This window comes from Saccopteryx bilineata, chromosome 5 (genome assembly GCF_036850765.1).
Source record: "Saccopteryx bilineata isolate mSacBil1 chromosome 5, mSacBil1_pri_phased_curated, whole genome shotgun sequence".
In the NCBI taxonomy this organism is placed as follows: domain Eukaryota; kingdom Metazoa; phylum Chordata; class Mammalia; order Chiroptera; family Emballonuridae; genus Saccopteryx; species Saccopteryx bilineata.
In genome coordinates, this window is record NC_089494.1 from 138,510,879 (window position 1) to 138,528,890 (window position 18,012).

The following is an 18,012-nucleotide window of genomic DNA, read 5'->3' on the forward strand; positions in this document are numbered from 1 at the left end:
GCAGATAGAAGGTAGGATTAGTGAAATAGAAGACAAGCAACTTGAGGCACAATGGAGAGAAGAAGAAAGAGACTCAAAAATTTAAAAAAAAATGAGAAAGCCCTACAGGAGTTGTCTGACTCCATCAAAAAGACTAACATAAGAATAATAGGTATATCAGAGGGAAAAGAGAGAGAAAATAGAATGGAGAACATATTCAAACAAATAATAGATGAGAACTTCCCAAGCCTGTGGGAAAGAACTAAAGCCTCAAATCCAAGAAGCAAACAGAACACTGAGTTTTCTTAACCCCAACAACCCTACTCTAAGGCACATCATAATGAGATTGGCACAAACCGACAAAGAAAAAATTCTCAAGCAGCCAGGGAAAAGAAGAATACAACATATAAAGGAAGGCCTATTAGATTATCATCAGATTTCTCAACAGAAATTCTACAAGCTAGAAGAGAGTGGACCCCAATGTTTAAAGTCCTGAAAGAGAGGAACTTTCAGCCAAGAATACTATACTCATCAAAGCTATCCTTCAAATACGAAGGAGAAATAACAACATGCACAGATACAGAAAAGATGAGGAAATTTATCATCAGAAAAATCCCACTCCAGGAATTACAAAAGGGGATTTTCCAACCAGATACAAAGAACAAAACACAACAAAACCACAAGTAAAAGCTCCACCAAGAACACAATAAAATGAAATTTAAACTGTGACAACAAAAAAAAAGGGGGGGGGGAGGAGAGGACAAAGATTAACAGTAGCAAAGGACGATGGAGTGCAGAAGTACTCACAAGATAATGTTCTACAATAAACAGGCTAGGAACCCTTTTCATTACTTAATAATAACCACCATTGAAAAAACCACCACAGAAGCACATGACTTAAAAAAAAAAAGCAACAGAGGAAAGAAGTATGAAATACAATCAAACAAAAACAAATGATAGAAAAACAAAAGAATCAAACAAGATACAAAACTAACAGAAAGCAATTTATAAAATGGCAATAGAAAACCCAGAAGTGTCAATAATTACACTAAATGTAAATGGATTAAACTCACCAATAAAAAGACACAGAGTAGCAGAATGAATTAAAAAAGAAAATCCAACTGTACATAAAGCAGGCATAGCAATACTCATATCTAATAAAGCTGACTACAAGACAGCAAAAGTACTCAGATACAAAAATGGTCATTTCATAATGATTAAGGGACACTGAATCAAGAAGACATAACAATTCTTAATATATACGCACCAAACCAAGGAGCACCAAAATATATAAGACAGCTACTCATAGACCTTAAAACAAAACCTGACAAAAATACAATCATATTTGGAGACCTCAATACACCACTGATGGCTCTAGATTGGTCATCCAAACAGAGAATCAACAAAGATATAGTGGCCTTAAACAAAACACTGGAGCACCTGAATAGGATAGACATCTACAGGACATTTCATCCCAAAGTGACAGAGTATACATTTTTCTCCAGTGTACATGGAACATTCTCAAGAATTGACCATATGTTGGGCCACAAAATTAACATCAACAAATTCAGAAAAATCAAAGTTGTACCAAGCATATTTTCTGATCATAAAGCCTTGAAACTAAAATTTAACTGCAAAAAAGAGGGAAAAAACTCCACAAATATGTAGAAACTAAACAACATACTTTAAAAAAATGAATGGGTCAAAGAAAAAATAAGCGCAGAAATCAAAAGATATATACAGGCCCTGGCCGGCTGGCTCAGTGGTAGAGCGTCGGCCTGGCGTGCAGAAGTCCCGGGTTTGATTCCCGGCCAGGGTACACAGGAGAAGCACCCATCTGCTTCTCCACCCCTCCCCCTCTCCTTCCTCTCTGTCTCTCTCTTCCCTTCCCGCAGCCGAGGCTCCACTGGAGCAAAGATGGCCTGGACGCTGGGGATGGCTCCTTGGCCTCTGCCCCAGGCGCTAGAGTCACTCTGGTCACAACAGAGCAATGCCTTGGAGGGGCAAAGCATCGCCCCCTGGTGGGCAGAGTGTCGCCCCTGGTGGGCGTGCCGGGTGGATCCTGGTCAGGCACATGCGGGAGTCTGACTGTCTCTTGTCGTTTCCGGCTTCAGAAAAATACAGAAAAAAAAAAGATATATACAGACAAATGAAAATGACAATACGACATATCAGAATCTATGGGATGCAGCAAAAGCAGTGATAAGAGGGACGTTTATATCACTTCAGGTCTATATGAACAAACAAGAGAAAGCCCAAGTGAACCACTTAACTTCACACCTTAAGGAACTAGAGAAAGAAGAACAAAGACAACCGAAAACCAGCCGAAGAAAGGAGATAATAAAAATCAGAGCAGAAATAAATGAAATAGAGAACAGAAAAACTACAGAAAAAATTAACAGAACAAGGAGCTGCTTCTTTGAAAAGATCAACAAAATTGACAAACCCTTGGCAAGACTCATCAAGGAAAAAAGAGAAAGGACTCATATAAACAAAATCCAAAATGAAAGAGGAGAAATCACCACAGTTATCATAGACATACAGAGAATTATTAGAGAATACTAAGAAAAACTATAGCCAATAAATTCAACAATCTAGAAGAAATGGATAAATTTCTAGAACAATACAACCTTCCTAGACTGAGTCAAGAAGAAGCAGAAAGCCTAAACAGACCAATTAGCAGGGAAGAAATAGAGAAAACTTAAAAACCTCCCCAAAAATAAAAGTCCAGGCCCAGACGGTTATACTAGTGAATTCTATCAAACATTCAAAGAAGACTTGGTGCCTATTCTACTCAAAGTCTTCCAAAAAATTGAAGAAGCAATACTTCCAAACACATTTTATGAGGCCAACATGATCCTCATACTGAAACCTGGCAAGGACGGCACAAAAAAAGAAAACTACAGACCAATATCTCTAATGAATACAGATGCTAAAATACTAAACAAAATACTAGCAAATCGAATACAACAACATATTAAAAAAATAATACATCATGATTAAGTGGGATTCATCCTAGAATTTCAAGGATGGTTCAACATACGTAAAATGGTTAACGTAATACACCATGTCAACAAAACAAAGTAAAAAACCATGTGATCTTATCAATAGATGCAGAAAAGGCTTTTGATAAAATACAACACAATTTTATGTTTAAGACTCTCAACAAAATGGGTATAGAAGGAAAATATCTCAACATGATAAAGGCCATATATGATAAACCATCAGCTAACATCATATTAAATGGCACTAAACTGAAGGCTTTCCCCCTTAAATCAGGAACAAGACAGGGTTGTCCACTCTCTCCTCTCTTATTTAACGTGGTGCTTGAAGTTCTATCCAGAGCAATCAGACAAGATAAAGAAATAAAAAATGCATACATATTGGAAAGAAACAAGTAACGGTATTACTTTTTGCAGATGATATGATCCTATATATCGAAAACCCCAAAGAATCTACAAAAAGAATACTGGAAACAATAAGCCATTATAATAAGGTTGCAGGATACAAAATTAATATACAAAAGTCCATTGCCTTTCTATATGCAAAGAATGAAACATTAGAGAATGAACTAAAACAAATAATCCCCTTCATGATTGCAACAAAAAATAAATAAAATACCTAGAAATAAACATAACAAAGAATGTAAAGGACCTATATAATGAAAACTACAAAGCATTGTTAAGGGAAATCGAAAAAGATACAATGAGATGGAAAAATATTCCTTGTTCTTGGATAGGAAGAATAAATATAATAAAAATGGCCATATTACCCAAAGCAATATACACATTTAATGCAATTCCCATCAAAATTCCAATGATATTTTTTAAAGAAATAGAACAAAAAATCATCAGATTTATATGGAACTATAAAAATCCCCGAATAGCCAAAGCAATCCTAAAAAAAAAAAGAATGAAGCTGGGGGCATTACAATACCTGACATCAGAGCCCCTTCAATTAAAAGAGCATGGTATAGGCAGAAAATAGACCAATGGAACAGAATAGAAAGTCCAGATATAAAATCACATATATATGGTTAAATAATTTTTGATAAAGGGGCCAACAACACACAATGGAGCAAAGAAAGCCTCTTCAACAAATGGTGCTGGGAAAACTGGAAAGTCACATGCAAAAGAATAAAACTCAACAACAGTTTGTCCCCTTGTACTAAAATTAATTCAAAATGTATCAAAGACCTAAATATAAGACCCGAAACAATAAAATATATAGAATAAGTCATAAGTTCTAAACTCATGGCTCTTGGTTTTAAAGAACATTTTATGAATTTGACTCCAAAGGCAAGGGAAGTGAAGGCAAAAATAAATGAATGGGACTACATCAGACTAAGAAGTTTTTGCTCAGCAAGAGAAACTGACAACAAAATAAACAGACAGCCAACTAAATGGGAAATAATATTTTCAAGCAACAGCTCAGATAAGGGCCTAATATCCAAAATATAAAAAAAACTCATAAAACTCAACAACAAACAAACAATCCAATAAAAAAATGGGAAGAGGACATGAACAGACACTTCTCCCAGGAAGAAATACAAATAGCCAACACATATATGAAAAGATGCTCATCTTCATTAGTTATTATAGAAATGCAAATCAAAACTACAATGAGATACCACCTCACACCTGTTAGATTAGCTATTATCAACAAGACAGGTAATAGAAAGTGTTGGAGAGGTTGTGGAGAAAAATGAACCCTCATTCACTGTTGGTGGGACTGTAAAGTAGTACAACCAGTATGGAAGAAAGTATGGTTGTTCCTCGAAAAACTGAAAATAGAACTACCTTATGACCCAGCAACCCCTCTACTGGGTATATACCCCAAAACTCAGAAACATTGATACATAAAGACACATGCAGCCCCATGTTCATTGCAGCATTATTCACAGTGGCCAAGACATGGAAACAACCAAAAAGCCCTTCAATAGAAGACTGGATAAAGAAGATGTGGCACATATACACTATGGAATACTACTCAGCCATAAGAAATGACAACGTCAGATCATTTATAACAAAACGGTGTGATCTTGGTAACATACGGAGTGAAATAAGTAAATCAGAAAAAACCAAGAACTGCATTACTCCATACGTAGGTGGGACATAAAAATGAGACTAAGAGACATGGACAAGCGTGTGGTGGTTACGGTTGGGGGGGGAGGAGAGGGAGGGAAAGGGGGATGGGGAGGGGCACAAAGAAAACTAGACAGAAGGTGACGGAGGACAATCTGACTTTGGGGGATGGGTATGCAACATAATTGATTGACAAGATAACCTGGACATGTTTTCTTTGAACATATGTACCCTGATTTATTGATGTTATCCCATTAAAATTAATAAAAAAGGAAAAAAAAAAAAGAACAGCAGCAGTTTGGGCACTTGAGCCACCCTCCTCTTCTCACCTCTGACCAGCACAGTGACAAAAGCTTTACTTACTCTGGGGAAGCGTCTAGTTTCATATAGGTGTGGCCTGTATGAAAAATTTCACATTACTTTTCTAATGTATAAACTAGAAGTGGTACTATTAAGGTATTATTGACATATAATTATCTCATTCAACTCTGCAGTTTGATGTATTTTGGTAATTGTATACAATCATGTAACCAGTTAGTTAAGAAATAAAACTGTTCCCTTACCCTGAACTGTTTTAAAATTCTTGGGAAACCACCATTAAACACTGGTAATGTTATCAATAAGAAATCTATGATAGCCTGACCTGTGGTGGCACAGTGCGCGGGGCGTTGGCCTAGAATGCTGAGGTCACTGGTTCGAAACCCTGGGCTTGTCTGGTCAAGACACGTATGAAAAGCCATGAGTTGATGCTTCTTTTTTTTTTTTTTTTTTTTTTAAATTTTTTTTTTTTTTTTTTCATTTTTCTGAAGCTGGAAACAGGGAGAGACAGTCAGACAGACTCCCGCATGCGCCCAACCGGGATCCACCCGGCACGCCCACCAGGGGCGGTGCTCTGCCCACCAGGGGGCGATGCTCTGCCCATCCTGGGCGTCGCCATATTGCGACCAGAGCCACTCTAGAGCCTGAGGCAGAGGCCACAGAGCCATCCCCAGCGCCCGGGCCATCTTTGCTCCAATGGAGCCTTGGCTGCGGGAGGGGAAGAGAGAGACAGAGAGGAAAGTGCGGCGGAGGGGTGGAGAAGCAAATGGGCGCTTCTCCTATGTGCCCTGGCCGGGAATCGAACCCGGGTCCTCCGCACGCTAGGCCGACGCTCTACCGCTGAGCCAACCAGCCAGGGCTTGAGTTGATGCTTCTTGATTGTCAGTACCCCCCACACACCTTTCTCTCTCTTCTCTGTCTAAAATCAGTAAATAAAATCTTATAAAAAAAGAAACCTATGACAAAATCTAGGGTAAATAAACCTAACCTATAATTACAAAAGAAAAGACTTAGAAATTTAATGTGTGTGGTAAGAACATATTGATTTTTCAAAACATCTTAGGTTACCTCATATATTCCCCTGAAGTAATACCAAGAACTTGAACTCCTGTTCAGAGAGAAGATTTTTTTTTGCAAGCACTGAATTACAATTAGGGAAGAAAGACACAGAGCCTTATACACAGAATCTATATATTTCAAATCTTGCCCTTTAAACAAAAGATTAAATGACTCTAGGTAACTGGCTGTCTGTTCTGTTGCAAGTAAACCAAATAACAGCATTTAAATGAGAGCTGGGGATGGTGGTTCTAGCCCTGAGAACACGAAAGCAACTGTCTGGTCATTTGTGCGTCTCCGCTGCAATCATGCACAGCTCAGGAAGGAAACGTGCCTTGCCGATGGAGCAGCTCAGAGGCCCAGCTCCCCCCCCCCCCCTGCCCTGCATCCTCGACCCACCCCACACACAAGCCTGAAGCCCTTCTGTTACATGTTATTTCAAAAGTCTCAAAGGGTTAATAGCTGAACATAGAAACCATTTTCATTTTCTTTCTAGCTACGTTTTCTTTCCTCGTGACAGGATTGCTAGATGTCAGTCTGAGCACAGAATCACTCATTATGCATGACTTATGAAAGTACTTGTCCATGAAAACCACTTTGATTGCCTGAAATAGATATCTGAAAGGCCTTGTGATTATTTACTAAATTTTTGTGCTTCCAAATACTACCTGTAATTTCTAGTCTTTGATCTCTTGAAAGGGATATAATTTCAAAGAGAAACACTGCTATAATTGGAAAGCATCGGAAGCATATTACGAAGGAATAAATGAGGACTGTTCAGATAAATTATAGAATGCCGCCTGCAGCACCGCCTGAAAGAAGCAATTACACCTCAGGCTGAATTATGAGGTAAAGCATCTTCTAACAGAAAGGTGTCCTAACTCTGAATTTTGGCTTCATTATGGTTGAAGGCATGATAAGAAAATAGCCTCTGAAAGAAAAGACTGGATGGCTTACAGATTTAAGAGGTAGCTGTCCATCCAACCAAGAAGGAGGGAAGGACAGTCATGCCTCAGTTTTTCCCTTTGTTCTCAGCAGTAGCAAATGCTTAATCACATTTAACTCTATTTTGACTCTGTTTTTGTCTCTTGGATCAATGACAAATAAGCAGCATATCCAGACACCTAACCAACTCCCATCTTCCCAGGACCCCTGTCATTGCACTGGGTGACCCTCATTCAGAGCTAAAAGAAGCACAAACCCCAAAAGAGGTCAAGAGTCCCGCCCTCATTGGCATGTTCACCTTCCAGGGTTTCAGTTACCCACAGTTAGCCACAGTTTGAGAACATTAAAGGGAAAATCCCAGAAATAAAAATTCACGAGTCTTAAATGGCATGCCATTCCGAGTAGTGTGGTAAACTCTGCTGCCGCCCGGCCCCATGTGGCCAGGGCCTGACGCGCCCCTCTGTCCTGCAGACCACACTGCGTGTACAGTACAATAAGCAGACCACGCTGCGTGTACAGTACAATAAGGTATTTTGAGGTGCAGAGAGAGGAGAGACCACATTCACATAATGTTTATTACAGAAGATTGTTATATTTGTTCTATTTTATTATTGGTCATTGTTGTTAATCTCCTACTGTGCCTAATTTATAAATTAACCCTTTGAGTAATGAGTTTTTTGTTAACCCTTTGAGTGAGGACGTACATGAATGTTCATACTACTCACAGGGTTAAACTTTATCACAGATATGTATGTATAGGAAAAACATAGTATTTAGAGGGTTCAGTACAATCCATGGTTGTAGGCATCTACAGGGGGTCTTGGAATATATCCCCCATGGGAAAGGGAGACTAATGTATCTACATTCTACTAAGCAGGTCAGCCAAGAGGTGTGGTAGCATCGACAAAAATTAATATAAGTATGGTACTTTAAAATAAGGCATGGATTTAAAAAAAATTTTCTCCCTTTATGCCTTTATCATTGGGAAAACTTAAAATGTTAAGCGACAGGAAAAATCTCCATAAACATTCTGTAAAAAAAATAAAACAAATCAGATCCCACAGCAGAAAATGTTCTGCCTCTTCTCTTAGGAGGTAGTTACATCACAACTGTGTAAGTGGTTTTTCAGTTGGCTAACAGCCACTGCTCTTCTACTAAATCAGGGCAACATTTATGTCCAAAATAAATATGTAGAAAATTTAGAAGAAAAAATAAATCCCCAAATGCAGCCTTGCATATTATTCATGCTCAAAAACATATATTACAACAAAAACAGGAGTCTCCAACTCTTACTTAGTTCCAAATGATAACAAAATGAAGGAAACAAACAAGAAAGAAAAATTGTCTCAAAGTCAAAGAAATAATTTAAAAATCACAACTAAATAATAAAGACAACAGACTGCCCAGAAAGACCCACATACACATTATTCTTCTTGGGATTTCAATTCTAGATTAAAATATAAATAAAATAATCTTTCATGGTAAAAAAAAGTCACCGGGCAGGAGCTGGTCTAAGCTGGTATAGTGCTTACTCACATGCTGACTGATGCTGAGGGCTGTCACTGACGGCTCAGCCCCTCCAGGACTCATAGTTATGTAGAGTCACATTAGAAATCAAGCTCATTAGCATGACTTTGTGGGGTAACATCACAGCCTATCTTAAGCCACTCTTATGGTATCCTGATGAAAAATAATTCATTTGGGCCTTATTACAATAATTGGTATAATTAGCAGTCATTTTGTAGAATAAAGTATTGAGGACACAAGCCAATTTTCTGAAAGGGCCTCTAAAGCAGCACCTGTATCATTCATGTTTATAAATTAGGTAATTGAACATCTAGCCACTCATGTGTATACGTAGTCTGAGTTATATATGCAAATCAATGATCTCATATACAGTTGGCCAACTTCTTGCTTTCTTAATGCTTTTTTCCCCATTTTGTAAGTTCAGATAGATTCAATTTCTAAAATCCCATTATAATAAACTACTATTTATTTTTTTCCCTCAAACTATTTAGAGATATTTCTAATACTTCCACCTGATAATAAAATATAAGAACAAAGCTCAAAGAAGCAGAAGTCTCTATATTGATTCATTACATCAGGAAGCTGCTTCTCCTGTACTGGATATTCCAAACCATTTTAATCAATCTTTTCTGCCCTCTCAAAAAGACATTTAACTATGAGCAGGAGTCTCCAACTCTTACTTAGTTCCAAATGATAATGAGTGACAATATAATTAGAATAGGAATTTGATCATCATAAAAGACGATTGATCTCATTCAAAATTTTTTAAGGCAAAGATTTATATCGAGTCCTTGCCCACGTAGGCCTACATTAGACAGAATACCCAAATCTCCCTTCTAATGCTAATCTGACACTGATTCTACATGGAGAAAAGTAAAGATGCAATTACTGAAATGTTTTGAAGGATATAAAAACGTGAAATTTTACTCAAGACTACCTTAACAATTTGTACACCATTACATCTCAAATACACATACACAAACATAAAGTAAGCCTTTTAAAATTCTCCACTAATTTAAGTCAAAATGGTTTAAGTTCATAATTTATATTCTATTACTTAGGCAATTAAGTTTAGGTGAGTAAAAATTTTGCTTTGTTTTAATGTGTGAGTTAAATAAAAATTTAAAGTTATTTAAAACTTAATTGAGAAATACAAAATAATTCTGAAATCATAAAAATTTGCCTATTTTTAAAGAACACAATTGGTCATTTCCAAATACTTAAATTGCTCTAAATTAAGATGACCAATCGTCCTCCTTTAGGAAGGACAGTCTTTTGTAAGTTCCGTCCTCCCTCGGAAAGTGTCCTCCTACCTGTCCTCCTTTTTGATATTGTAAGATTAATCTGTAAATGTCTGTATTCAACTGATGCAGAGTAGATCCATTGTGTGAGTTGTGGCATATTTGTATTTGACATGACAATTCATCAAGGATCAGTACAGTACAGTGAGATGCAACTATGAGATGCACGCACTCCGCACGAGAGACCTTGAGAGAGTGCAGGATATACCAAGTGCGCAAATGGCTTTGTGTACTTTTTACTGAAGCACAACACGGCACATAGGACATTGTAGACTCACAATTATTTCTTTCTCAGTGAATATTCAATTATAGACAGGTAAGCACAATTCACATTTTATTAACTCATTATCTATTTAATAATTTCCAAATACATATAATTTATTTACAAGTATTTTCCCGAAATTCAAGTTTTAAAGTGGAAATCTAACCTCAAACCATATCGATTAATAATGCATTTTGATTAAATAGTTGCATAAAACTATTTAGAGAATGATAAACACACCCTAATATCACTCCAAATTAGTGGTTTTGTTTGATATTTAGTTTTGTTAAGTTAGCTTCCAGAAAATTCACCTACCATGATGTAATGTTTTCAGTTCCTAATGTGCTTGTATCATTCGTGCAGCTCTATATTTTTAATTTTAAATTTCATTTAAGGGATAAAAAAATCAAAAAAGAAAGAATGCCATTTCAACAATCAATTGAAAAAGGAATTTCCATTCCTCATATCAAAGAAAGATACCATTGTTTTCTGCAATATTTGCAGCAGAGAATTTTGCATTGCAGTTGAGGGCAGAGCAGCGATAATGAAACAATTGACCACCAATAAACATAAGCGATCATTAGATGCATCAGCTTCCAGTTGTAAAGTAACAAGTTTTTTTAAAACTTCAAATTATTCTGAAGATGAAAAACAGTTGGTTGCAATGGAGGGAACATTTACATTTCATACCATAATTCACAATCAAAGTTTTCGTAGTATGGATTGTACAACTAAATTATTGAAAAAGTTTTACAATGCAAAATTTTCATGTGCCAGGACAAAATGCGAGGCTAGTTTGAAATCAGTATTTAAAAATTACTGTGACACCCCATGGTGGGCGTGCCGGGTGGATCCCAGTCGGGCGCATGCGGGAGTCTGTCTGACTGTCTCTCCCTGTTTCCAGCTTCAGAAAAATGAAAAGAAAAAAGTAAAAATTACTGTGACAAAATACTTACAGAGGACTTGGAAACTACAGCATTTGTAACAGTTTTATCTGACACATAAAATCATAATGAAATTAAATTGTATCCAATAATAGTAAGATATTTTAATGTTACCAAGGGCATTCAAGTAAAATCCATTGAGGGCAAAACTTCTGAAATTCTGTCAGGCCATCTACACAGAGTAACAAATGAAAGCAATTTGAATAAAAGAATAAAAATCTAAAGCTGTTGCACTAACAGCTGATAATACAAATACAAATTTTGGTGGGCGAAGACCCAAAGGGGTGAATAATGTGTATGTAAAATTACAAGAGTTACTCCAAAAGAAAATACTAGGAATAGGTTGCAATTCACATATTTTGTCAAATGCAATCACACAGCATCATGTGCCATGCCAATTGATGTAGAAGTAATAATAACTACAATTTATTTGCATTTTAGTCATTTTACTGTTCGTGTTGCTACTTTAAAACAATTTTGTGAAGAAGCAAATATTGAATACAGAATACTTTTAGCATGTTCAAAAGTTAGATGGCTTGCTCTAACACCTGCTATAAAGCATGTTCTACAATTATTTGAGCTTTTCTGTTCATACTTTTTAAAGTTTAGACAAATGTCCTAAAATCCTGGAATTTTTTTCAATAATAAAATATGAAATATTAATGTATTTTGTACGTAATCAAGCATCTATTTTTCACAAAATGATTCAAAAGATTGAAGGTGAACACATTTCAGCTACGAAAGTTAGTCTTATTTTGAATGACTTTATCCTTCAATATAAATCTTGTTTTGAAGATAAATTTGTTCCTTTAATTATAATAACAAAATTTTCAGATTTAGAGGAATCAAATCCAGGCATAACAGAAATGTTTATCGAAGAAGTGCAGAATTTTTACCAGACATGTTTTCAATATATCAAAGAATGGTCTGAAACAAACATCAGGGGAAATAACAGTTTTCAATGGTATTTTCTGACTTCATCATGAGTATATTGGACAGATATTGAATCTTGTCTTGAGTTTTTATCTAAAGAAATGCCAGACATCAAAATAGATGACAACTGTCTCTTTGAGGAAATTAGAAGACTGAATGTATATTTAAATTCTGAAAAATGAATACAATGGGAGAATGAACACGTCGAAATTGATAAAAGATGGGTGGAAATATTCAGCCATTTCAAAAATGAACATATTCCATGTGAAAATTTATTTTTCTTGTTCAATTTACATTGTGCTACTCTGGAACTAATGTAGCAGTTGAAAGAGGGTTTTCAATTGCTAATAATTTTTGTACAAGTGAGAAATCGAGATTGAATGTTGATTCTCTAGCTGTGGCACTTACTGTAAAATTCAATATGAAAGATATTTCTTGTTTAGATATTTCCAATATATTGTTACAAGATGATACATTGACAAAAATATTCATTCAATGGAAAAGTACTCATTTAGATATTATCTTACAATTATTATTAAAAAGTAATAGGCATGTAAGCATAATTACAATATAAAATATTACAAATGTTTTTATTATGCATTTATCATATTATAGTATATTACTGTTGCAATGAATAAAATATTTCTTTTATTTATATTTTTTTCAATTTATTTTTGTTCTTTTCACTGTAAAAAAGTTGGTCACCTTACATAAATTAATACGCAGTTTCATGTTTTGAAAAGATTCTTGTAAATACTATTTTACAATTTTAAAAGGCTCTATGGTTCAATTAAAGGTGACAGATTAAACATATAAATTTACTTCCTCTTGCTCATGAATTTCTACTAAAATGCTAGTGAAAGAATAAAAAGTATAAATCACAAGTAAAAAGAGAACAAAAGAAGGAAAAGCAGCAGAGAAGAGATTCAATAACATTTTTCAATATGGAAATCACATGAGCAGTGGTAACAGATTTAGCAAAGCAAAGGGAGCCACCAACTACAATGCTAGCCAAGTGGATTACACTCAGACAGCACTGAGTCACAGCAACAGTAGCGGGGAGGAGGCAAGGGAGAGGCCGTCAGACAGCAGGGAATCCTCTGGAAGTCTCTAATCAAAAGGCTTGCCACCTTCTTAACCCACAAACTATCAACATCCAGAAGCCTGCCTGAGTGCTCCTCACACACACTCCCAGACAAGAGATTATAGTTTTGTTCCCCAGAGAAACTGCCTTAAAGAGACTCAAGGTTGGTAACATTAGTTCAGTGGGCCATGAGAGTTAGGCACATACCAGGACATGATGTGTGAAACAGAGAAATAAAGTTGGAAAGAGAAGATCAAGAGATTCGGGAAATGGTGTATTCTACCCAGGTGAGCAGCAGAGAGGTATGAGAGGTCAGATGTGTGGCAGACTTCCAGAATGGAGCAGGAGACACGGTCTAGAAGTGCAAATGACCACCTTGCTAAAAATCAGAACATGGATTACTAAAAAAAAGAGCAGAGATGCTCAGCCAGACATTTCCAGGTACATCAATCAGCATGTCAAAAGCTCAGGCCTGCTCGGAAGAAGGTGGCCCTACTGAGCTGGATATCGTCACTATTGCTCTGCAGTTAGGCCTTCGGGTTCTACTCACTTTTTATTAACTGAATGTTTATTCTGAACAAAGATATGAGGGATTAAGTGTATCTGAAATTATACTTAGTGAAAACTAGAATAATTTCATAAGTAATATTGTCAATTATTTTAAACATACACAAGAAGGTGAAAGAGCCTGACCAGGTGGTGACACAGTGGATAGAGTTTTGGCCTGGGAAGCTGAGGACCCAGGTTTGAAATCCCAAGGTCACCAGCTTGAGTGCAGACTCATTACCTGAAGTGCAGGCTTGCCAGCTTGAGCACAGATCATAGACATGACCCCAAGATAGCTGGCTTGAGCAAGGGGTCACTGGCTTAGCTGGTGCCCCCTGCCATGTCAAGGCACCTATGAGAAAGCCATTAATGAACTAAGGTGCCACAACAATGAGTTGATGTTTCTTATCTCTCTCCCTTTCTGTCTGTCCCTGGTTGTCCTTCTCTCTCTCTAAAAAAAGGTGAAGGATATATATATATGTTAAATGTTGAGAATGGTTCTTATAGTTTTAAGTATTTTCTGTGATTACTATTCACTATTTCTAGAATCATTTAAAAACCACAATAAAAATATTTTGTTGAGCAAGGAAACAATTTATAAATGATTATTGTGTTACTGAATGAAAACCAACAGAACATTCTGAAAGAAACAGATTAATCAAATGCTAATAAAATCACAATAAACACAATAAATATATTATGGTACAGTGGTCAAATAAAGATTTCACTAGCCACAATAACAACTTTTTGTTTAAATATAAAACTATTTATAGACCACTGTTTAGCAGTATTTACAATAAAGTAAACAATATGCAATTGGATAACATTCTGTTTACTACAAAGTTATTGTTTCTCCTGGCTCTTGCTGAACCAAGGACTGAAACACTGAGACTACGCCTACCTGTAAGGAATGAGTTGGAGTAAACACAACTTCTAAAAATTCTTATATCACTTGAATAATTATAATCAGTGAAATTAGTAAAGCACTGGCTGGCTGGCTCAGTGGTAGAGCACTGGCCTGGCATGTGTAGATGTCCTGGGTTTGATTCCTGATCAAGGCACACAGGGGAAGTGCCCACCTGCTTCTCCACCCCTCTCCCTCTCGCTTCTCCCTCTCTCCCTTTCTAGCAGCCATGGCTTGATTGGAGCAACTTGGCCATAGGTGCTAAAGATGGCTCCATGGCCTCCACCTCAGGCACTAAGAGCTCAGTTGCTGAGCAACAGAGCAACACCCTGGATGGGCAGAGCATCGACCCCTGGCCTATCCCAGTTGGGTACATGTGGGAGTCTGTCTCTGCCTCCCTCTCACTGAATTAAAAAAAAAAATTAGTAAAAGCACATTTTTCTTGGACTGGCCATTACCATAGCAAGGCACTTCTCAATGTTCTGGCATTAGAGAGAACTGCCCAAACTTACTCTCAGAACTGAAAAAGGCAGGATCTACAGCTTCCACTTGACAATTTATTCAGTATTCAACACCATTTTTCATGAGGTTCCCCCACCAGTAAATGTAAATACCTGGTTCTGTAATTTACGTCACTAGTACTTAATGAGGACAGAAAAAAATACCGCAGCTCACCACTTTTGCCTAATGAAGCCTCAATTAAATTGATTTTCTCTTCTATCCTAGCACCTGGCACAGGCTCAGTCATGTGTTAGCTGATCAAAATATGGGTGAATAAATAAATATTATAATGAAGTCCCATTTAAGCTTGTTCTTCTGCAAGGAAAACAATCAGAGTTTGTTTAATCTTTTATTGTGAAGATGTTTCCTTTTAATTTTTAATGATCTTTATATGGCTTTTCTTTAATTCTCAATGTATCTTAAAATGATGAGGCCAGAGCTGGGCACAATATTCAACTGAGGATAAGAGTCAGGCACACACTGCAACTGCTTCACGGTGTGGATGTTACATAAACATTAGGCCACGTTGCGAATTTCCACTCAGAATATAATGTTGAAGCACTTACCTCAAGAACCAACCAAAGCTTATCTCCATTTATTTTATCTTTCCTGAAGTACATCCCATAGAATTTGACCACATTTGGGTGGTCAGAAAGGGCTTTTAAGATACTATACTCCGCTTCAATCTCTTCATCAATATCCTAGTTTCAAAAAGTCATAGGAAGAGAACTGTGAGAAAAACATGAATAACGACAAAGAGACATATTACAGACTACCAAAACGAGAATTTAATTTTGTCAAAGCAAGGTCATAGTATATTTCATTGTGTTCAGTACTATGTACTGAGATTTCTCATAATATTGTTTAAAGGGAGAGACTGGGATTCTCCTGCCAATGAAACGCATCTCCAATTATTTTAATTACTTGAGTTTGACAGGGACAAATAAAAGGCTACTGTGGTTTGTAACTGGGAAGGAGAATATATGAAGAACCACTGCAGATGACTTTCTCTTCCTTGTGGTGCTAACTGTATTTCAAAGGCAAAGCCACTGATTTAAAATGAAAACTTTTAGCTGGCTTGTTCATTTTGTGTCTTTAAAATATAGGATATTTAGAAGCTATCAAAAACTAGTCAAACAAACAATAAATTCCTACCTTTCCAAATAAAGTAAAATACATTTAAATGATATGAGATGGAATGTAGCCTTTAGTTAGCTAAAGGCTGGTTCAGCAGAAGGAGAACTGGTTGCTAGGCTGTCAACAAAAATGCAAGATAACCACCTCATCGTGTTCCTGGAAAAGCAAATGTGCCTGAAACAACTCAGAGAGGAATAACTAAAGGAAGGGTTCCTAATACTGTTCATACAGCAATAACTAATGCCCATGCTGCTTTGAGATAGATCATGGAATCACAGAGCTGGAAAGAATTCTAGACCAGAGTCTAATTTGAAAGGAATTAACTGAAGCTCAGAGAAGTTAGAATCACAGAGCTGGTTTGTGCAAGATCCAGGACGAGACAACAAGTCACCTACCTACTACCTTCTAGTCCTGCTCATTTCATCCCTTCCTTAGGAAGAAAATACTAGTTCAAAGCTCACAATAATAAGAACCTTTTAGTAAAAAAAAAAAAAAATACACTCTATAAAATGCCTGGGTACATTTAAATTTATTTTATTTAGATTATAATCACTTGGTTATAAATCATTTTTATTTGACTTGTGACATGATAAATGATGAGTAAATAATAAAGCACATATGTGCTATGACAATAAAAGCAGCAAAAGAACAAATTTCATACAAAACCTATGCAATCAATACATTCCATTAAAGCAATATAACAAAGCATGAATTATTAGGTTAGTGACATGCCAACCATGAGCATATTATGAAAGCAATTTGTTCTCCAGTAAGAAGTGGAATGGGAGAGAGACACTGACTATGGAATCAGGCACTGGGGTCTGCCTGGAATACTTTCTCTTGCCACCATGAACCCCAACCCCTAATTGCAAAGCCTAGAGGGGAGAGTTACAGTCGTCTGTACAGCTCTCTCTTCCCTCAGTTTAAATGGTAAGATCTTTCAAATAGGGGAATTAGAAGACATTAAGCATCACTTAAAACTGAGCATAGTGCTGCACATGATTTTTCCTCATCATTACTTAATTAAAAAACCCCACTTTCTTCTTTACTCAAAATAATATGAAACATTGTAGATAGCATGGTTAAGTAAAAATAAACTATCAAAAAGAAAAGAGCAAACCTAAAATGATCAGAGGCCCAGAGATCTTTTGCAGTGTCCCTCAATTTGTTTGTGGGAGAGCTGTGATGAGGACTAGGACTCCAATGACCCCCCCCCCAAATATACAAATTACATGATAGGTATCAGGCACACCTCCAGCACGTGTGCAAGAGTGGCACAGTTGGAGAACTTCACCAGAAGCTCGGAATTATGAGATCACTACATTCATTCCCTTTCATCCACCTGCTATGGGGAGCCACCCATCTGCCAGCCGCTGAGTGTGCTCCAAACGACTAGCTCTCACTCCCAGAAAACAGGATCTTGTCAATCTCCCCATGCTCTTCAAGGCAATGAGAAGGCTTAGGGAGGTTCCTTATCACAACTGTTACTCC

The 18,012-nt window shown here is 36.7% G+C and overlaps 1 protein-coding gene across 1 annotated transcript in view; it reads right to left on the minus strand.

The window, feature by feature from the left end:
* The window catches only part of MYO3A (myosin IIIA), a 240,824-nt gene that overhangs the window by 194,507 nt on the left and 28,305 nt on the right, over window positions 1-18,012 (minus strand). Inside the window, exon 4 of the mRNA XM_066279445.1 lies at window positions 15,951-16,085. Coding sequence (XP_066135542.1) covers window positions 15,951-16,085 — 135 coding nt within the window. The remainder of the gene's footprint in view (window positions 1-15,950; window positions 16,086-18,012) is intronic.